The sequence below is a fragment of the Cervus canadensis genome, chromosome 3 (genome assembly GCF_019320065.1).
Source record: "Cervus canadensis isolate Bull #8, Minnesota chromosome 3, ASM1932006v1, whole genome shotgun sequence".
NCBI lineage: Eukaryota > Metazoa > Chordata > Mammalia > Artiodactyla > Cervidae > Cervus > Cervus canadensis.
This window is the reverse complement of record NC_057388.1, coordinates 53,803,675-53,825,613: the sequence shown is the minus strand read 5'-3', so window position 1 is coordinate 53,825,613 and position 21,939 is coordinate 53,803,675. Positions and strand designations below refer to the sequence as shown.

The 21,939-nt window shown below is 36.7% G+C and overlaps 2 protein-coding genes across 5 annotated transcripts in view; both read right to left on the bottom strand.

Moving 5' to 3' along the window:
• IMMP2L (inner mitochondrial membrane peptidase subunit 2) overlaps positions 1 to 21,939 on the bottom strand; it is a 921,351-nt gene that overhangs the window by 650,583 nt on the left and 248,829 nt on the right. The gene's annotated exons all lie outside the window — the stretch shown is intronic.
• Positions 16,181 to 16,903, bottom strand: LOC122438374 (protein ILRUN-like). The gene has a single exon (XM_043463179.1). It carries the CDS (start codon positions 16,701 to 16,703, stop codon positions 16,215 to 16,217), a length of 489 nt encoding a protein of 162 aa, XP_043319114.1. The 5' UTR covers positions 16,704 to 16,903; the 3' UTR covers positions 16,181 to 16,214.

Genomic DNA, 21,939 nt, shown 5'->3' with positions numbered 1-21,939 from the left:
ACAGTTACTAGTTCTTCCAATTTGCCACGGGTTTTTTCTTTTTTTAATTGTAATCCTTTTTCTGTTTTTCAGAATCCTAGCCTGGTTTGGTGATACTGATACATAACGTGTCATTGATAAAAGTGAAAAACACAAGGGTAAGGACTGTGATCTGGAAGAATGATTCAGAAATCGCTTCCACAAACTTCTCAGGAGGAGCCTGAACTAATGTGACGAAGACACTATTGAGTTTAAATTTCAAGGCTGTCATTCACTAGTTTGGGGACAGTTTGGCAAATATTGAACTACTCTGAGGTTAGAAATGCCTACTTCTCAAGGCTATCATGAGAAGTGACTTGAGTTAGTAATGGAAAGAATAGAGCAGAGGAAAACCTCCCTGGCAGTCCAGTGGTTAAGAATCCATGCTTCCAGTGCAAAGGGTGTAGGTTCAAACCCTGGTCAGGGAACTAAGATCTCACATGTCTCATGGCCAGGAAAAAAAAAAAAAAGAAAGAAAGAAAAATGATATGATAGAATAAGAAGTACTCTCCCTTAACACTGATATGTATTTATTATCTACCTTTGTGGAACAACCATCCAAATCATTGTGAGCTACTTTAACAGCACAATGGCCAAAGTCAAGAGGACTTATTCCTCCTCAGAATGAAACTCAACGTGGAGGATACAAGGCTAATCAAGCTAACAAGTCGAAGGGCTTAACTCGCCACATATACCTCACCACGCCCTGGTTTTCAGGCAGGACAGCAGTAATGAGACATAGAATGCAGACAACAATGCACAGGTAAGAAACACAGGGAAATTCAGAAAACAGTAATCTGACACAGCAAAATAAACTTAGGAGCCAAACATCTGAATTAGACCACTTACCTCAGTCATTATGGAGTATCAGCTCAAAGGCTATTCAGATACAAATTTAACATCTCATTTTATAAATAAAGTCAATAACGTTGGTTCAGTGAAAATCAAAATATTAATGCTTTCAGTTTACCAAAATAATTTTTGATTCTAATATTTCAAAAGGGCATCAATGTTTCAACATCAAGAGGCTACATGCTATTTTAAATGCAAAACAAGATGAAAGTGTTTCTATTTTTTTTAAGATATACATGAATCATAAGCAGGATAGGGCAAGGATTACCAAAATAATGTATTTTCACTAATGACATCCCTTACATTTGGCCTCTTGGTGGGGAACTCAACTCAGCTGGAAAGCCAAAGATTTCTTGCTCCTATAGGCGTAGTATAACAGCTTAACTACTGTTTGTCCAGGCATTTCTGGATATGCTTTATAACTGCTGACTGACAAGAACACAGTTTTATCTCTAATTTTTAAATGTCTCCCAATAATGTGGAAAAAACTTTTACTCAATCATACTCTGTGTAACATAATTTTAGAAGAGGAAAACCATGTTTATAGTATAAATAACGAGAATAACTAACACGCAGTAACTTCTTCCATTCACCAGACATGATATGAAGTGCTCATAGAAATGATCTTTTTAATCCTCACAACATCCTTACTAGAGATGGATGCAGAAATGGAAATTTACAGGAGGTGAGTCAGGATGACATAGCTAAGGCTAATACTTGAGAATATCTGAATCCAGATACGAATCTCAACCCAATACAGTTCTGGTCATGAAATCAAATCCATAGGTCATGACCAGCATGTCGTTTAATAGGATGCGATAGAACATGCTAGCAATAATTACATCTGGAACACGGGCATAAACCTGAACTGTCCTGAGCAACCCAGAATGCATCATATATGGCTTTAGAAACAAACTAAAATTTGTCTATCAAGCATGGTGTGGAAAAAATATGTTCAGTGATAGTCATTTTTTTAAACATGGCAGAACAGTTTGAACTTACACATAAAGCTATTATATAAGCAAGTAATAGCCTCCATTATCTGTTATGATTTTTTCCCCTTTTTTCCAAATATTTACATAATATAAACACAAAACTACTAGAGAAATAGGAGGAAAAAAAATACGCACTTCATTCATAGGAAAGAAACTATCAAGACCTTGTCAAAGGTATGCAAAGATTTCTCAGTATTTTCCAGTTTTGACAGCAAAACTGGGAAGGACAGATTCTAACTAAATTGCTGATACTGTGAAATAATTCTCACCAGATGCAAGCAACATTTAATGCAAGTAAGTGTTTCTATAAATATAACTCAAAACTAATATTAGTACTGAAAGAACTCAGCCGAGAAAACTAAAAATGGAATCTTTCACTTTCACATGTAATTTTCTCAGTCAGTATTTCAGGCTGAATGTTAGCCCAGGTATTTCTTACTCCAGCTGTGTTGTGTAGCAGTAAATGAACTTTTCCATCAGTGAGAAAACAGCTAATATTTTAGCCTATAAAATAATTATGTAAATTTAACTGGTTTATACTCGCGCCCTTAAGACGAAGCATCTGTTCAATACAAGTTTTTCTTATAATACATAAAGTTTTCAAGTGCATATTACAGCACTTCCCAGCATATTTTTAACATGATGGCTTTGTCCTTTACGTAAGAGACTTTTAAGATATGACCCATGTTAAGGTACTGAAGTTATTGCTCACATCACCATCTGCTCATAAATATTTTCACCTGAAACTCTAGAGCCTTCACAACTATATCAAAAATAATCTTCACAAAACTTGGCGCTTAATTATATATACTAATATCTCATATACCTGAGGTCACCAATTCAACATCACGAAAAATAAGTACCAAAGGTGAGAACCAAACAGGAGATGAAAGAGTGGTCAAGTTGGCAAAAAACCTATCATAACACCTATGCACTGAACTAATGGTACAGAACCTAAGGCCTTCACTCTCAGCCTGTGTAGTCGTAATTCAGACACAACTTAGGCCAGGAAAGAGTACTGGTTTACCCTTCCCCTCCATAAAAGATTAGAATAAGTGAATTAGAAAATAGTCACAGATTGTCATCAGGAAGCATGCTGAGAAGCGCATAATATGAAATCTGAGTTTAGAAGCAAGTGAAGGAAAAATCTTGTAGCTATTCACAAGTCAAAATAAACAGGGACTCTCTCACCATGCTGATGGGAAGATAAACTTGTGCTACCATTCTGGATATCAATTTGCATACACTTGATTCACACACACGTGTGTGTGTGTGTGTGTATACATATTTGATTAACATATATATATATATATATATATATACATACATATGCCTTACCATTCAGAGATACTTTTACACAGTCACAGGGAGCCATATGAGACAGCGTGTTGTCAATGTTTTTTATGCTAGTAAACCTAAGCAATAATTAACAGGGGATAGAATAATACAAATATGGCACATGAACAAAAATTAACTACCAAACAGGACTTAGACCTAAATTTAAAACCTACAACTACAAAATTCCTAGGAGAAAACTTTCATGATCTTTGAGTAAGCAAAGATTTGTTAGAAAGGATGTAAAAAAGCACTAACAATAAGAAAAAATGGACAAATAGAAATTCATCAAAATTTAAAACTTCTACTTCTCAAAAGAAATTTTAAAAATGAAACAGGTGAGCCATACAATGGTAGAAAATATTTGCAATACATGTATCTGACAAAGCAGTGGTATCCAGAAATAAAGAACGTTTGTAACTCTAAAACAAATAAGCCAGCTTAAAAAAGAGCGAAGCAAAGCTAAAGAGACACTTCACTAAACAAGACATAAGATGACCAATACACATATGAAATGATGCTCAACATCTTAATTTGTCAGGAAAACAAAAATTACAACCACAACGAGATGCCAATACACTCCACTAGAATGGCTTAAAATTAAAAGGATTTAAAAATCCTTAAAAGAGAGGATATATGGATGGCAAATTAAGGACATGAAAAAATGTTCAATACCACTAGCCATTAAGGAAATGCAAATTAAAAACTAAATGAAGTAGTATTACTTAACGATTACAGTGGCTAAAATAATAATGTCAATAGCAAATGTTGGCAAGGATGGGGAGAAACTGGACAAATCATACCTCCCTGGTGCTGATAGAATTGTAAAATGGTACAACCACTCTGAAATATAGTCTGGTAGTTTCTTAAAACATAACAAAAACAACTTAACATACACTACTGAGCATTTATCCCAGAGAAATGAAAATTTGTGTCCACATAAAAGCATATACACATTAGTTCATAGCAGTTTTTGTTTTTGTTTTGCCAAAGCCTAAAAGTGGCAACAATTCAAATGCCTTTCAATAGGTAAATCGTTATATCTGTATCACTCAGCAATGAAAAGGAAAATAACTATTGATACATATAAGTCAACACCATGGGTAGATATTAAAGGAATTATGTTGAGTAGAATCAGCCAATCTGATGGGACTGTAAGTATATTATTGCATGCTAAGTCGCTTCAGATTTGTCCAACTCTTCGCGACCCTATGGATTGTAGCTCACTAGACTCCTCTGTCCATGGGATGCTCCAGGCAAGAATACTGGAGTGGACTGCCATTTCCTACTCCAGGGGATCTTCCCAACCCAGAGATTGAATCCACTTCTCTTATATCTCCTGCATTGGCAGGTAGGTTACTTACCACTAGAGCCACTTGGGAAGACCCTGAGTATATTATTACATTTACAGTTACATAGCATTCATGAAAATCTGTAGGGATGGGTAATAGGTTAGTTTTTTTTTGCATGATTTCACAAAGGGAGTGAGAAGAGATGGAGGGAGGAAGGAAAAAGGAATCTGTGTGACTCCAACAGACTAGCGTGAAAAATCTTAGCAGTAATGGGACAGTTCTGTACCTTGAGTGCAGTGGTAACTACATGAATCTAACCATATAAAAATCCCATAGAAATGCATAGAAATTACACAGAAAGTAGTTTATGTAAAGCTGGCATACAAAGGACCTCCTGTGTTATTTTTGCAATTATAACTCTATAATTATTGCAAAATAAAAAGCTGAAAAAGGCTGACAATACCAAGAGTTGTCTAGAATGTAAAGAAAACTGAATTCTTACTCACTAGTAAAAGTGCAAAATGACACAAAAACTTCGTAAAACATTTTAACAATTTTTTATAATGTTAAATATACACCTATCACAAGACCCAGAAAGTTTGTTCTTAGGTATTTGCCTAAGAGAAATGAAAACATATATTACTACAAAGACTTATGCATACATTTTCATGCCAGCTTTACTCATTCTTGCCAAAAACTGGGATAAACCCAAATGTCCATCAACAGATGAACAGATAAACAAATTATGGTATATCTATTTAATGTAAAACTGCACTATAATAAAAAAAAGTGAACTGCCAACTTAAGCAACAGTAAGAATGAATCTCAAAATATGCTGAACAACAACAAAAGCCAAAAACAAACTGTATCTAAAATATAATTCCATCTATAAAAAATGCAATATGGGAAAAATGAACGAGTTGTGACACAAAGATCCATGTTTTCTTGGGCCATGGGTAGGACTGAACAGGAAAGAGTACCAGGGTATCTCTGCGAGTGAAGGAAATGTTGTATATACTGATGATGGTGTTGGTTACAGTGATATATTCATGTGTTTAAACTCAGTAAACTATGTATTTTAAATGAATTTATTACACAGTGTATATTACCTCAGAAAACTTGATGTTTTAAATGTAGTATATGCTCGTAACAGAATATCAAGTAGCAACTAAAGGTTATGAATTTGAAGTACAAATGGCAACATGAAAAGGAACAAGTGAGATTTACAGCACGCCTGGTAAGGCCGGAGGGGCGGGTTACTGCAGTGGCTGAAGGTGTGAACTCTAGAGCCAGATGAGCCAAGCTGAAGCCCTGACCCCACACACGTGAGTTATGTACCCGTGCGGCATTACTTAGCCTTTTGTGACGACAGGGATAAAAACATCTAACTCACAGTGTTATCGTAAACACTAAGTAAATTCATGTTGGAAGAAGATTAAGATGATATCTAAGATATTAAAAGTGCTATGTGTTTGTTAACAATAAGTAAATACAATGAAACAAAAACAGTATAATCCTTTTTCAAGGATACATATATATCAAAATAAGCTGGGGAGAGCAATTGTAAGGACAACCACTAAATACATGGATACCTACAGTGGAGTGTCAGGAAAGCAGGCAATAGAAAAAAGCAATTAAAATAAAATAGAGGGTATGCACTGAGCAATATAATAAGAATTTCCATGAGCAAACAAATTCTATCCAGTTAAAGGAATAAAGGGGGGAAAAGTACAATCAAAAGGGAAAATTATTTGGATCACACTTGATTAAAGGAACAGTCTACAGATTTCCACTATTTGTCCTGAATTACCAGAGCCATAAACATCAGGTCTCTAATAATGACAGTGAGACTTTATCAAGAGGATGAGAGACAAAGAAATAGAAGGCATCAGGCTAGTGTACAATTCAATACAAACACACACATACACACACGAGTGCCAAGTAAATTTGAAAGAGTTTCCATCGTATTCAACAAGTGGAATGTTCTAACAAGTTTTGAATCATTTCCTTTTTAAGTTTATAGCATCTTTATTCATAATTGCCAAAGCTTGGAAGCAAGCAAGGTATCTTTCAATAGATAAGTGGGGGAAATAATCCGTACGTCCACACAATGGAATATGAACTATCAAGCCACGAAAAGGTATTGAGGAAACTCACATGCATATTAGTAAGTGAAAGAAACCAGTTTGAAAGGCTACATATTTTATGATACCAACTGTATGACATTTTGGAAAAGGTTAAACTATGAAGATGTAAAACAATCAGTATTTGTGAGTAGCTATGGGGAGAGAGGAATAAGCATAGCAAAGAGATTGTAGGGCAGAGAAACTGTTCTGTATGATAATATAGTGGTGGAAACATGTCATCATACATTTGTCAAAATCCATAGAACATACAACTCTAACAGTAAACCCTAAGATAAACTACGGACTTTGTGTGATAACAATGTGTCAGTGTGGGTTCATTGACTGTAACACGTACAATTCTGGTAGGGGATGTTGACAGCAGGGGAGGCTTTGGGAGCCAGGGAAGGGAAGGAGAAAGTGTGTCAGCATTCTCTCTACTTTCTGCTCAATTTTGTTGTGAATCTAAACCTGTACTAGGAAATAAAGTCTATTAAGAAAAAATTAGTTGGCCATATTGGTGTGGGTCTATTTGCAGGTTCTCAGCTCTGTCCCACTGATCATTTTCTATATTTATACATCTCACCACAAAATTGAAAGCTATATGCAGACAGAACTGTCTACAGAGCTGGTACACAGCAGTAACCCTTAAGGAGTTATCAATCTTATTTAATAACAATCACTGGATACTTACTATGTGCTAAGCATTCCGAACTCCACATCAAATAAATCATCTTCAAAATGCAACAGAGAATTAACTGGCCAATATAAAATCAAGAGTCTGGCAAGTCCAGGAGCAAATACAAGCGTACTATCAGTGAGGTTTTGCCAGAATATTCTTTAAAAGTGTAGCTGAAGCAAAGAAAAATGAAATGTATGCTTCTATTACTGCAAAAAGACAAGATAAAGTGGTTCTCATGAAAAAGCACAAAACTTATAAAGTAAGTTTACCGTGGTTTCTGATCATAAGCAGCGGGCACTCAAAAGAGGAACTCCAAATTTGAATCAAATGCTGCTATTGTTTTTAAATAGATTCCTGCAACTACCATGCAAAAAGACTTGCATGAATTGTGTTCACACACAGGATTTTACTGCCAGCCAGGGCCATATTCAAGAGGAGTGGCAACAAAAGGATGAAGAGCAATCTGCAAGTATGAATAAGCAGTTCCTGCATCCTTACCGACAAAATTACAGTAACTACAAGCTATGAAAAGACCTCAACAGGTGTTGAGGTGTCTGAAATAAAAGTTGAATGGATCCTGGAAAAAACAGTAAAATGTACTTTGAAAAGTAAAATATGATATGTGTAGATATATATATATGCACCTTAAGTATTCTCAGATGGTGGTCTCAGCTGAAAGAGTAACACAGGTCCCCCAGGATCAGGCCATAGACATGTAAAGTCAAACTGTAGGTATCACAACCTAAAGAAGGCATGAGTAACATCCTTCATGTAAAGCCCAGGGGGATTAACGTACAGCTGTGCAGAGCTTCTGCAACCTGTTTGCATATAGGATCACCTGAAAGCCTTCCTAAAAGTACAAGACGAATATCCTGTTTCTGAGCAATTAAATCAGAATAACAGGATGAAGGCCATACATTCTCTAGTGATCAGCTGAAAATTTTTCTTTAATTAAACTTTTTTGAAACAACTGTAGATTCATATGCAGTTGTAAGAAATAATACAGACAGATGCCATGTGCCCTCTGTCCAGTTTCTCTCAGTGGTAACGTCTTGCGAAAGCGAAAGTAAAAGTATTAGTCGCTCAGCTGTGTTTGCCTTTTTGTGACTCAGTGGACTATAGCCCTCCAGGCTCCTCTGTCCATGGAATTCTCCAGGCAAGGATGCTGGAGTGGGTCGTTATTTCCTCTTCCAGGGGTTGAACACAAGTCTCCTGCGTTGCAGGTAGATACTGTACCGTCTGAGCCAGCAGGGAAGCACTTATAAAACTGTAGCTCAAATTCACAAACTGTAGCACAAATTCACAACTGTAGCTCAAATTCACAAACTGTAGCACAAATTCACCACCAAGAAGCTCACACTGATACAGACAAGATATAGAGGATTCCATTGCTACATGGATCCCTCCTGTTATCCATTCGTAGACATAATCACCTCCTTCCTCTTCCTAAACCCAACCCCTGGTACTGACCCCTGGCAACCATTAATGGTCTCCACTTCCTACCTCTGTCTTTTCAAGACTATTCTATAAATGGAATCATTCGATGTGTGACCTTTGGGGATTGGTTTCTTTCACTCAGAATAACTGCCTGAAGACTCAGCCCAGTTGTTTCATGTGTCATTCATTTTTGTTGCTGAATGGGATTCCATGGTACACATGTGTCATCATTTAACACTCCACCTTTGAAGAACACCTGGACTGTGTCCAGTTTGGGCTGGGACATTCATGCACAGGTTTCTGTATGAACATAAGTTGTCACTTTCCCTGGGATAAATGTCTAAGAGTGCTTTTGCTGGGTCATGCAGTAACTGCTGTTTAGAGTCACAGGAAACCACCGCACTGTTTCCAGAGTGGCTGCCACAGTTTCTATTCCTCCCCAGCGATGCGTGAGGGATGCAGCTTCCTCACGCCCTCAGCGTATCTGGTGTTCTTGTGCGCTCAGTCATTGTGACAGGTGTGCAGTGTTAACCTACTGTGGCTTTATCCGTAATTTACTCTTCCCTAACGGAAAATGATGCCAGGAGAGAAAAGCACCTCTTTTCAAGTATTTATTTGCTCTGTGATGAAATGTTTCTTCACGTTTTTTTGCCCATTTCCTAATTGGACTGCTTGCTTTATAAGCTACATTTTGAGTTATTTACATATTTTAGACTCTAGTTTTTTTTGTCAGGTAAGTCTCTTGTAAATATTTTCTCCTAGTCTGTAACTTAACTTTTCATTCTGTTACACAGGTCTTTCACAGAACAAATGAGATCAAATTTATTGACTTTTCCTTCTGTGGATTGTGCTTTTCGTAATATAGTCCAGTAACTCTTTACCTAGCCCTAGATCCTAAAAATCTCATCCTGTTAATTTATTTTTTCTAAAACTCTTTTACTTGTATGTTTTGCATTTAAGTGCAAATGATTCTTTTGGAGTTAATTTTATTTACATTATGAGTTTCAGGTCAATTTCATTATTTTATTTGAATGGCCAGTTGCTCCATCAACCACCATTTGTTGAAATGGTTAGCCTTCCCCCATTGAATTGCCTTTGCCCTTTAGTTAAGTTCGATTTGTCAGAATTCTCTGCAGGTCTTTTTCTTGGGTCCATATTCAGTACTTAGTTATGTGTCACTGTTCTGATTATAGTAAGCCTTAATGAAAATAGTTATAAAAAAAATAGGTCATGCCAGTTTTCTACTTAAAAATCAAATTTCCAAGAGCTCCCTGTTGCACAGAAAAATGATATCCTAAGTCCTTATCCAGACTCACAGAACCTTACAAAACCAGATCCCATACAGCTTTCCACTTTGCACCTTACATTGCTCATGCCCAGGCTGCTATTCATTTCCACCATCAGTCTGCTCTTTGTTTTCTGAGTACATCTTAGAAACTTTACCAGAATGTTCTTCCCCAAATTTTCATAATATTTTTTTTGTCATCACTTCTTATCACCTCCCTTAAAAAGTCATATGTACATATGTTCATTCAGTTCTGACAATATCCTAAAAGGTGTTATTATTGTCCTCATTTTCTAAGTGAGAAAACTAAGGCACAGACACACTGACTATCTAACCAAGGTTACCCTTCGTTTGAAACGGCAGTGCAAGGATTCAGCTCAGGCTGTTTATGTGCTTAGTCATCATACTAAAAAAAGAGGTGAATTAAAAGACTGTTGTTTTTTTTTTTTTTTCTGTTTGGCTTCTCTGATAGAGATTATGACAATTGCCGAAATCTTTATTACTTAGCACCTTTTATTTGATTACTTCTAGTTCTAGTTCCAAGGAAAAATATTGCTATCTTAGGAAAGGGTATCACACAGAGCAAATTTTAAGAGAATTTCTTCAGTGTGACTCACTTGTGAGATAATTACAGGGCTGCCACATCTCTAGCTTTTCACTCGACTCCAGTGACCTAAACCCCAGATAAAGCATTCACTAAATTTCCCCCTCAAACTTAGTTGGATCTTAACAACCTTAAGAGAGCTGACTATACTATCTTCTAAAGATGCCCTTATATAAACATCATTTGGAAATCTGAAACAATTCAACTTTTGAAACCAGTTTCAAAATTTGAAACCAGACATAAACTGTAAAAGGCCCAAATGCATTTCTAAGTAAACATTTTCTTTGATTGCCTTGCTCTGCTCTTTACTAAGCATCCTCAAAGTACTGCTTTTTCTCCCTTAAGCAAACTATAAAAATGTGAAAAATTAGAACATTTACTATTTATAAATTACTTCTGTAAATATTAGTAACTTGAAGTATGAATATGTCCTCAATCCTTCCTTCAACAAAAATGACACAGATTCACAGCAAAGAATCTCTGGCTGAAAAAATTAAAAAGCTCAGCCTCGAAAAGCAAATCTCTATGTACTTGCACACACTCACTGTTTTGAAGCAGCCAATATCTATTATTTATTTCTGCAATGTCTTTCCTTATCTCTAGAAAGTGCTTGGGGATTTCAATTTTATGATTGTGACTATGCAAAGTTAGGATATCCTGTATTTTATTCTATGACACTCCTTTCTAATTTGGGGAAGAAATAACTTACATTTGATTCTCCTGTTCTTTATAACTATACCTGATCCCTTTGTCAGAAATAATAATGGCACAACAAAGGCAATCTTTCAGATCTGGGTAGACAGTTTTTGAATATTAAGCTTCCCAAAGATATGGGCTTCTCAAATTTGAGAATTTTTTTAAAAAAGAAACACACAATATATCAATCTCAGCACCTTCCCAAGGGTTCTTCACGAATGGCTTTTGATGAGGCCTCATCATTTTCCATGCAATAAAAGAAAAAGGTGTGATAGAAGGAACAGGGTTGAGGGAACAGCTATAAAAACCACAATCTCCCCCAAAAGAGATTTAGTCAGAAGAGAATAAAACATTCTGTTGGATACTCTAATCAGCAGCTATGTAAGGAAAAAAAACACTCAAAAGTTAACCTCAGACATTAATGGAAAGTTTATTGCATCAGGAAGAAAATGAATTCCCATATAGTATTAACTTCATACATTAAAATGAATTGAAGAAACTTATTATTCAAAAACAAAGAATGGCCTTTGGGAAACTCTGCTGCCTAAAAGGATTTAATGGTCAAAGCTTGTCTGGATATTATCATGAATTAAACTAATGAGAGGATGAAGATATTGTTAACAGGAGAGGAGCTCTCCTGAAATGCTAACCTTGCCATTCCTGTCATATGACGAGAAATCAATGCCCAAATAAAATGTGCAGCTAGAGCTATTACAGAAAATAAATGCCACAGCATTTATGGAGATAGCTTTTTCCAAAGCAAAAACATACTCGGGGTGGTAGGGTGGAGAAACAGAAAAACACTCTGGAGAAGAGAATGACAACCCACTCCAGTATTCTTGCCTGAAGAATTCCATGGACAGAGGACATATTGTTCCACAAATGGAAATGAAATTAAGGCCCTGAGAATAAACTGGGAAGAATCAAAATGTAATGTTCAGTCATTTGCATATTGTGAGCCAAAATACATATACCTTTATATACATACACACATGCATATATACATATGTATACACATACATATGTGTGCATAGATGTATAAATTTTAAATGCATACTTTATTCAATATTTTACATTATAATATATATAGGATATATGTATATTTTTGGAAAAAAAGATCAGGAAACAGGAGAACACACTATCTGGCCATCAATATCCAAAATCAAAATAATGCACGTGTAACTTTAAAAAGCATGAGAGAAGGACCATATAAAAAAGCTTAAACATGACCCTTCCTATTTTTCCTTAAAAAACAAACAAACAAACAAAAAAAGCAATCTAAGAACAATGGTCTACATGACATTCATAAAAGAAAAGCTCCAGAATTAAGAGTTTGAAAGTATGACAAAGAGAGAGTCTTCTGTTGAGGAAGGTGGCTCCATATCGCAGATGTTAGCTGTGAAAGGGAGTAAAAGAGAAGAACTCCATGACAACTATAAGAATACAGAAAAAAAAGATTGTTATACTGTGGGAAGTTGTTTTCTTCAGTTGTGCTATGAAATGGAGTCTCCAGAGGGTGGCAAGGTGGGGGAGAAGGGGAGTGGGAAGTTGGTTATGGAAAAAAAAAAAAATCAGAGTATGATTAAACAAAGAAGAGGGACAGATTACTGGAAAAGAATTGGATTTTGGCAGCAACTTAGAACAGTATAAAGGAATTTCAGGTCTTTAAAAAACTCATTTCCTTATGGCTAAACTAGAATGACAAATTAATTTTAAAATTATTAAACACATGTTTATTAATTTATTTGGTGGGTATAGCTCATAAAGACTGACGAACTTGCAGACACTGAAGCATCAACTTTTAGGACAAAGCTGAGCACTAGGTCCTTGAAACAACGGCCTCCTGAGACTGCCACTACCCTGGATGAGGTCTCCATCCCATCGGTGTCTACCTGCAGTGTTTTATACAAAAGGTACTTGAGAATTTATGAAGCAGCTTCTGGGGAAAAGTGGTGAAAGAAAGTGTAAGATAGGAAAGAGGATAGTAGATACCTTCTACAAGTATCAAAAATTTCAGGCATATAGATCTCTAAATATCATGAAGTATAAGAAAAGAGAATGTCAATTTTCATGGATTGATATTCTTGTTTAATTAATGAAACTGACTTAGATAAAAATGTGTGTAATGACTATCTTTTCTTTTTCTTCTTCATTTTATTTAACATTCCAAGATTTTCCAAAGTGCATCTCTATAATTTGAATAAGAAACAATCATTTAAAAATTCTAGCACAGATCTGACTTGACTGGCATTAGCATGAACACATTTTCAGAAGGATTTAAAATCTTCACATTTTTCTATAGGGAATCATATTGATGATACTGGGATGGAGTTTTTTCCTCTTTAATTCAGAGAAGAGGCTACAGATGCTATAATAACGGGCTCTTCTGATAAAATAATGTGGCAAAGCCAATCTCTGGAGTGTAACTCAATTACAGGGATCGCATACATGAAGAGGTATATATGGACAAATACTACATTTAATCTTCAGCCTAACTAATGATTTGGAAAACCTGAAAGTGTTCTATTGTTGATTCCTTTGATACTCCTAGAACTAATGTCTTTTCATAACTGACACACCTTTAAAAAATATTTTTCCCTTTACTGTTTTAAAACTGGCACTAGAAAAAAGAACTTTTTCTTTTATTCCTCTCAGTCAAAATTACAGAGATTGCTATTCTTGCTACAAAGTATCCTTCAATTTGATGCCCCCAAATTTCCTTCTAAGCAAAAGGCCTGTTTCTGAAATACAGGCCTACTTTCAATGTTATAAAAAATCTAAGCAGAGGAAGCCAAATTTGGGCCTTACCAAATTCAAATCTTTTCCTTACAAAGAATAACATTACATCACCCATTCTTCGCCAGGAAAAATGTTCTTACATATTTTTCACCTCTTTTTTTAAAAGGGTGCATTGGATTTTATATAATTTTATTTCAACAATGTTGATTTTCAGTGATGAAAAGACATTTAAAATACCCATTGAGAAAAGCAAATTTACAAAAAGAAAAGGTAAGTGACCTAGAATTGCCCCACAGGACTTTGTTTCTAAGAGTACTGCAGCACTCACCACAAGGAACTGTGGTCTGTTTTGCGTTATCTATCTTTCCCAATTCAACATGAGAGTTGGGAGAAGGCAAAAAATATACTTCACTCATCTTTGTACCCAAACTAGCAAAGGGACTGAAATGTAGTTATAAAAATTGATCTAAATTTTTCAGAGGCAATTTCAGTTACTCCATCTTCAGAGACTCCATATGACTCCATACTCCATATGACTCCATCTTCAGAGAATCTATCAGACCACTAATTGGTATTAATCTTCTATTTAAAATTCTTTTAACATCTCTTCCACCAGTTCACATGATGGCACATGGCTCCCTTTCCCTCTCTTCTGCATGCTAAATTCCTACACAAGTACATGTTTGTGCATGTATGTATGCATGCATGAATGTATGTTCCCCATCGTCTATGTACACGCAGACAATGAAAACCCAAGGGTTATTCATCTATTCATCTCTGTGTTCCTACCAGAATATCTATCACATAAACCACATAACAGACTACCGAGAAATGCTTATTGAATGAAATAATAGCTGATATCTAGCAAGTTTGCTGTCTGTTGATCTTGATTAAAAATAGAGCCAATTATTATCAGTTGGGGCACCAGGTGGCGCTAGTGGTAAAGAACCTACCTGCCAATGTAGAAGATATAAGAGACGTGGATTCGATCCCTGGGTCAGAAAGACCCTCTGAAGGATGGCAATGGCAACCCACTCAGTACTCTTGCCTGGAGAATCCCATGGACAGAGGAGCCTGGAAGACTGTTTATAGGGTCACACAGAGTCAGACGTGACTGAAGCGACTTAGCATGCATGCATTCTCAGTTGTTTGAAGTGATTTCCATGTGAAATTTGGGGAACTGGACAAAGCACAATTAACTGCCAAAGTCTGTTACTAATTTAGTTTTAAGGTGGCTCAATAAGATCAGAATCTACAAACTCATGAAAGTAAATGGAAAGAAAAAAGGCAAGCAAAATACAGTCTATCACCCTTTTGCTATAAGTCTTTCATGGGTAAGTGGAACTCACAATCAGCTGCCTATTTTTTTGGACTATGCTCTTAATCAGCAGTCTCTGATTTCATAGAACACAATTTTCCATTGACTGGGGGGGTGAGCAATTTGGGGATGATTCAAGTATATTTTATTTATTGTGCACATTATTTCTATTATTATTGCATCAGCTCCACCTCAGACATCAGATCCTGGAGGCTGGGGACCCCTGTGCTGAACAATAGTCACATTTGACGTTGACCGCTCCTATCTTTTATTTCAGGGAGTAATGATCAAAGCTCTGAACCAATTTACTCCATCAATTTGCTGATGTCTAACTTTTATCCCTCAGGCTGAATTAGTGAAAATGAAGTTAACAGGATTACAAGCCTGCTACCCTCAGCAAGATGGAAGAAAAGACTGTATGAATTATCAATATACATTAGCATTATACTTTCAAAACATATGTTTATGGAATTGATCATTCATTATTAAAAGAGCTTTTCTGGTATTTAAAGAACTGATTGACTGTAAGAAGTATTTTTTTAAAAAACATTTTTCATTTAGTTCTTAGTTTATCATTTCAGTCCACTTTTCACATGTGAATAAGATGGAAAACTCAAAAAAGGAAAAGAAATAGCATATACCCATCATCTTAAACTACATAAAAACTTAATACATTATAATGTTTGACTGTAAAAAGTATTTTATTGATATATCTCGCAATTTAAGGATTTTAATATTTTTAAACATTTGTTTATTTGGCTGAGAGCTAATATCGTAAGTGTTACTATTTGGTGTTTTATTTTGATTTCATCAGCATTTACTTTTTTTTTTTTTAATTTTATTTTTTCCGCCACTGTCCCTGATACATTCCTGCTCTGCTGGGGCTGCACATCTGGACGCTGACATCTGCAATCTCTTGGGGCTCTAGTGATCTCACCATCACCATGTTCATATGTCCAAACTGGTCTCCCCCGACATATTTAAGACAAACCCCTGGAGGCCAGGCCTCTGCCCCAGAATTCTGGATCCGCCACGTTTTTATAAACTGGGTGTCAGGAGGTATCGACTCCCCTTCTCCTATGGTGACGTCTTCAACAAAGGACATGGAGGGTACACTGATGTTTGGGCTCTCAAAGTCATAATAAGCGCCAATTGCTGCTTGTAGGTTCCAGTTGGTCATGTCCAGGAAGAAGGCGCAGCCGGCCGGGTTGAGCTGGAAGCCGAGCAATCGCTGAAACTCGGAGATGAGCACGTCCTTGTCCGTGGTGCCCAGGCAGCTGAACTTCTGCATCAGCTCGGGGTCCAGGTCCACGTCCATACCCTCCATGGCTGGGGCCGGACACTCGCTTCCCCGCTTCCTCACAACCAAACAGCCGCCGCGCCGCCGGGCCCGGGGACCGGGAGGGGGCCCGCTGCTAGCTGGCGCCGCGAGCCCGCTCCGCTGAGGTAGGCCCCGGGCCTCTCACCGCCTCATCGGGGTAAACTCTCTCAGCCGCTCACTGGCTCTCGCGCTCCCCCGCCCACCCAGGGGATTGTCCCAACTCAGGGACGGAACCTGGGTCTCCTGCACTGTAGGAGGATTCTTTACTTTCGGCAAATAAAAAAGCGTACAACCAATCAAAATCAGATCTGATATCCAGAGACTCCAGAAGAAATATATAGAATATATTTGAACATTTTAAGCAATACCACATATTCTAAAAAACAGAAATGTGGACTGAGTTGTTTTACTAAGTAGAAAAATTACACTGGTATACATCAACACAGTCTTCTAAGTTGTAACTACGTTCTGCATCTTTATTCTTCATCTTTCCAACCTCAGTTGTGATCACTGTCTACAAGATCATATGTTTAAGTCAGTAAATATGCAGCAAAGGGTTTCACATAAAAAGGCAGATATAAGATGTAGACATGACACAGTGTCCTACTTCACAAGATACTGCGATAAAATGGAACCATCAGAAAATACGAAACATTTCATGAAAAAATGGAAGTTACATAAAAAATAAGGGCAAGCAAAATAAGAAAAGCTTATGAGAAAGCTTCATTTGATACACATCATACAGATGTCAAAGGAAAAGAACTGATTTTTACTGGAAGTGTAGTAGTTGGGGGCTGGATCCAACAAGCAGTGAGGATGAGCCAGTAGTAAAAAAAAGAAAAAGAAAACAGTCATAGAAAATTATTTTAAATTTCCATCTACGTTATGCTATGTTATGCTATGTTTTGAGTCATCATTTACATCTGTATAAAAAGAGCCACAGTTTTTTCTAGACAGAAAAACATAAAATTGATAACACAAAAAGGGCACCATTACAATTTCAAAACATTGGATTCTTCCTGGCCAATCTTATTTTAATGGTATCATCATACAAAAGAAACAAAATTACGTGGAACAATTGAAAAAAATATTCCTCTGTCATAAACTTTGAAATATAACATTATAATGAAAAAGAGTCTCAGGAGAGATTTTGGGGAAAAGATGTATTCTTCAATAATAATTTAACTTGGCCTGAATTCATAAGAATATCCCTTAGTTTTGCAAATTGCCTCCAATTTGCCAAGAGCCATTCTTTTATGCTGGCTTAAAATAAGCAAAGATTACACAAGTACCATGTGCCATCCTAAATAAGGAAAGAGGAAAAAAACAAGTACAATATGGTATTTAAACAGCTGTGTGAAGATCACTGGTTAAAACAAGAATCATTTTTTCAGCTGAGCTTGTTATGCTTCATTTTGCTAAATATAAACTAGTGCATCATTAAATTAACCACTGATTTGTAGACCAAAGTCCAGAGCCCCACCTGCAAATAATCCAATAAACATAATAATTTTTCAAATGCTAGTTAAACTGTCACAATTTGGGACTGAAAATGTGGAGAAAGAAGGAAAAGATGCAGAAATTATTTTGTAACTATAATGAGCAAAATGCAATTGTTTTCATTTTTTGCAGTTTTATTTGCGTGAGCCAACAATATACAACAAATAATACTTCTGTAAATACTCTAGTAAGGATTTCACACCAGTCAATTAGTGCAGATTACTGAAGAAACTCAATCTTTCGGAAACAAAAATTTTACATACTATGCAGTCAGTCTAGTGAGCATTGCAAGTACATGAGCTTGAACCAGTTGATAACATAGAGGAAAACAGAGCATAAGTTTAAAATAATTTTACTTCAAAAGGTCCATGAGGCACCATCTAATGTATCAGAGGAGTTAATTCACTATGTGGTAATTCATTGACAAAAAGTTAGCACTTATTCACATAGACTCATTTTAATCTCCTCTTTCCATTATGTTACAGGATTTTATTTCTCTATAAAGTAAATGAAACATTGTAGTAAAATATGTGATTAAGCAAATACGTTCAAAAGATAACAAATATTCATTTTTTTCGAGCCACCGTGTCATATAAACCTATTCAGAGCAGAAGTTCTTTAAGTGAGATTCATGTAGCCCTCTCATCTATCAAAAAGTTCAACAGAGGGAATTGGAGGAGGAGGGCCCATGTATTTGGATGGAAAAGAAATCATACATTTATTTTCACTCACATCTAACTAAATGTTTAAATTTTCCTCTGTTAAGAAGGCAGACAAAAAATGACGATAGTATTAGACTGCTACTGCTAAGTCACTTCAGTCCGACTCTGTGCAACCCCATAGACGGCAGCCCACCAGGCTCCCCCGTCCCTGGGATTCTCCAGGCAAGAACACTGGAGTGTGTTGCCATTTCCTTCTCCAATGCATGAAAGTGAAAAGTGAAAGTGAAGTTGCTCAGTCATGTCCGACTCTTAGCGACCCCATGGACTGCAGCCCACCAGCTCCTCCATCCATGGGATTTTCTAGGCAAGAGTACTGGAGTGGGATGCCATTGCCTTCTCCGAGTATTAGACTAACTGTGATCAATAGAAATCACAGATAATTTGAAATACTGTTATACTCATCACTAATTCCAAAACTGAAGTACTTATTAGTAATGCTAATTTTTATTTATCATCACTATAGATATATTACTATACTGTACTATACTGGAAATTTTAAAATATTTTGTTGACTATATTTCACCTTAATTGACTTGCATAATCCTATGCAATCTATTGCATTTGAAAACATTGTGACATCCACAGACTTCAGATTGCAAAGGAGTCTACTATGTCTCAAAAAAAAAAAAAATGTTAACCACCTCTGATTTTTATTCTAACATGTAAGAAAAAGGGTAAGAAGACAAGATATTCTGGAGATTAAAATTATACTTTGTGTAAATTTTTGTTTTTGTCTAGTTTTGCTTTACTTTTTAATCCCAAGAGAACAATCATTCTAGCTGAAGCCCACCAAATAAATACTGCTTTAAGCATTAACAAACACCTTCCTCTTCCACCCCTCATTGGTTCTATGAAATGTTCTTTGGTTTAAAAGTTTACAGTAATAATGGGGAAAGTATGAATTTTTTGCCCTTACTCATTTTAAAAATAACTTCAAGGTGTACTAGATTATGACAGCAGATTGCTTATAACCCTGACAGTAGAGTGCTTTCTATGCCAGGTGAATGTAAACAGCTTCTTGTAATCCTGGCTGATTGAATAAGAAGGGGAAGGATTTGCAAAATCAATCGCTGTATACTGAGGACTGGAGATTAGAATGACTAGTTCTCCAAAAGAGATCACATCTGGAATGGTAGTGCAGTTGGAAGCACAACCGGATTAAACTTACAATAAAACAGCTTCCAAGGCCCATTCTTCCTTTGCACAAGCCAAGAAGGTGAGTAAAATGAGGATGTGATAAAAAAAAAAAATCTCTGTTTTTTAATTTCTCACATATTTTATGATGGCTCTAATCTCTACAATTCCTGCGACACAGTACTTTTTGATTATTCTGCTAGACAGGAGAACATTTCCAGGACTTTCACCTGGCCCCCTCCCATAATATCCCTCATTCTATGAGTCAGAGACAATACAGCGTTCTGCAGGGTAAACACTGAGCAACTGGGACAATGACCACAAGGTAGATACACAGACTCCCTGGAACTACAGTGAGATCAACTCAATCTAGAGAGGGAAGCAGGGAAATAAATTCATCATCCGTTCACCATTTTTCCAATGTCTAATTTTCCCAAGAACAATGGTAGTGTTTTGTTTCCCTCAAAAGATTAGCTTCAAGTAAGGGTTATGTCTAGTAATTCTTAAAGGAGCTGAGAACACCCCTTTCCATAATGCTCAATCAGTCTGGTAAATAACTGAGATCCCGCTGGGAATAACCTGAGGGAAGATCTTCAGTATACATTTACAGCAATAGCAACAGCTTATGCTCAGAGGGATCTAACTCTCCCACCTTACTTAAGGATCGTGGACTTGTGAACTGGCTTAGGTCTAGAAATTTAAGAGACCATGATGCTCCATGATGGTGAATGAATTCAGGTTTCTGGTCATGAGACCCAACAGTTTCTATGCCCTTAATATGTGCTTTAAGGGTTTAGCCACCTTAATGATAAAAACCCTGGGGGTCACAAAATTCTGATTGTCACGTTGGCTCTTCTGCCCATTACAGTAACTATACCCACTTTTCCTCTGACAATTATACCTAGACACCCAGGCTCTGTCTCTAAAGGATTCCATGATTCCGTTTAAATGACAGCCCATTTCAGCGGGCTTCCCTAGTAACTCAGACAGTGAAGAATCTGCCTGCAATGCAGGAGATTCAATCACTGGGTCAGAAAGAGTCCCTGGAGAAGGGAATGGCAGCCCACTTCAGTACTCTTACCTGGAGAAATCCATGGACAGGGGAGCCTGGCAGGCTACAGTTCATGTGGGTTGCAAAGAGTTGGACACGACTGAGAGACTACTAACACTTTCATTTCTTTCCATTTCAATAGCGGCACATAACATATTCCAAGGCTGTCAAAGCATAGGGGAAAATTCCATAATTTTTCCAGGACTTGAGTGCTCCCTTCACTAACACATTTCCCAATGTCTCAACAAAGGAAGTACTTGTGGGTCACACAGGATACAACCACTCTTCTCCCTCGATTTTTTTCCCTAGCAAGGTAGAGGCCATTATACAGTCTTCAAGCTGGGAAAAAATAATCCCATCAGAGATACAGGAGGGGCTGGCTCCACAATAAAGGATGGGTGAAAATGCAAGTGAAGCGTAGAGAGAACTCAGGTTTAAAACTCTCAGATTCATCTGAGTTTATCTAAGTATATTCATGTCAATTCTCATGATCCCATGTCTACTTAACCAATTCTTATCTTACATCACTAAGCTTGGGAGGCTGTGAATTCAACTTAATGTATAATACTACAAATCTCAGGGTCAAATTTGGGGTCTTAATTTCAGCTGCAGAAGAACTGTAACAATGAGGAAGACAATCTTAGTGGGCCAACATGGAGCTTGATTTCTCTCACCATACCTGAATTGAGAGTTTAAAGCCCTCAACTCATCATTTCCTTTCTAAAATTTTTCTATGCAGTCAAAAGCAACCAACTCCCCTGAGAATCCTAGGAAACATCTTTCCCACCATAAGGGTCAATTAAAACTTCCATTTGGTTTCCCAAAGCTTTGATTT

Bases quoted from the DNA above. Each gene is read 5' to 3' on its own strand.
- LOC122438374 (XM_043463179.1), bottom strand. From the start codon at position 16,703: ATGGAGGGTATGGACGTGGACCTGGACCCCGAGCTGATGCAGAAGTTC.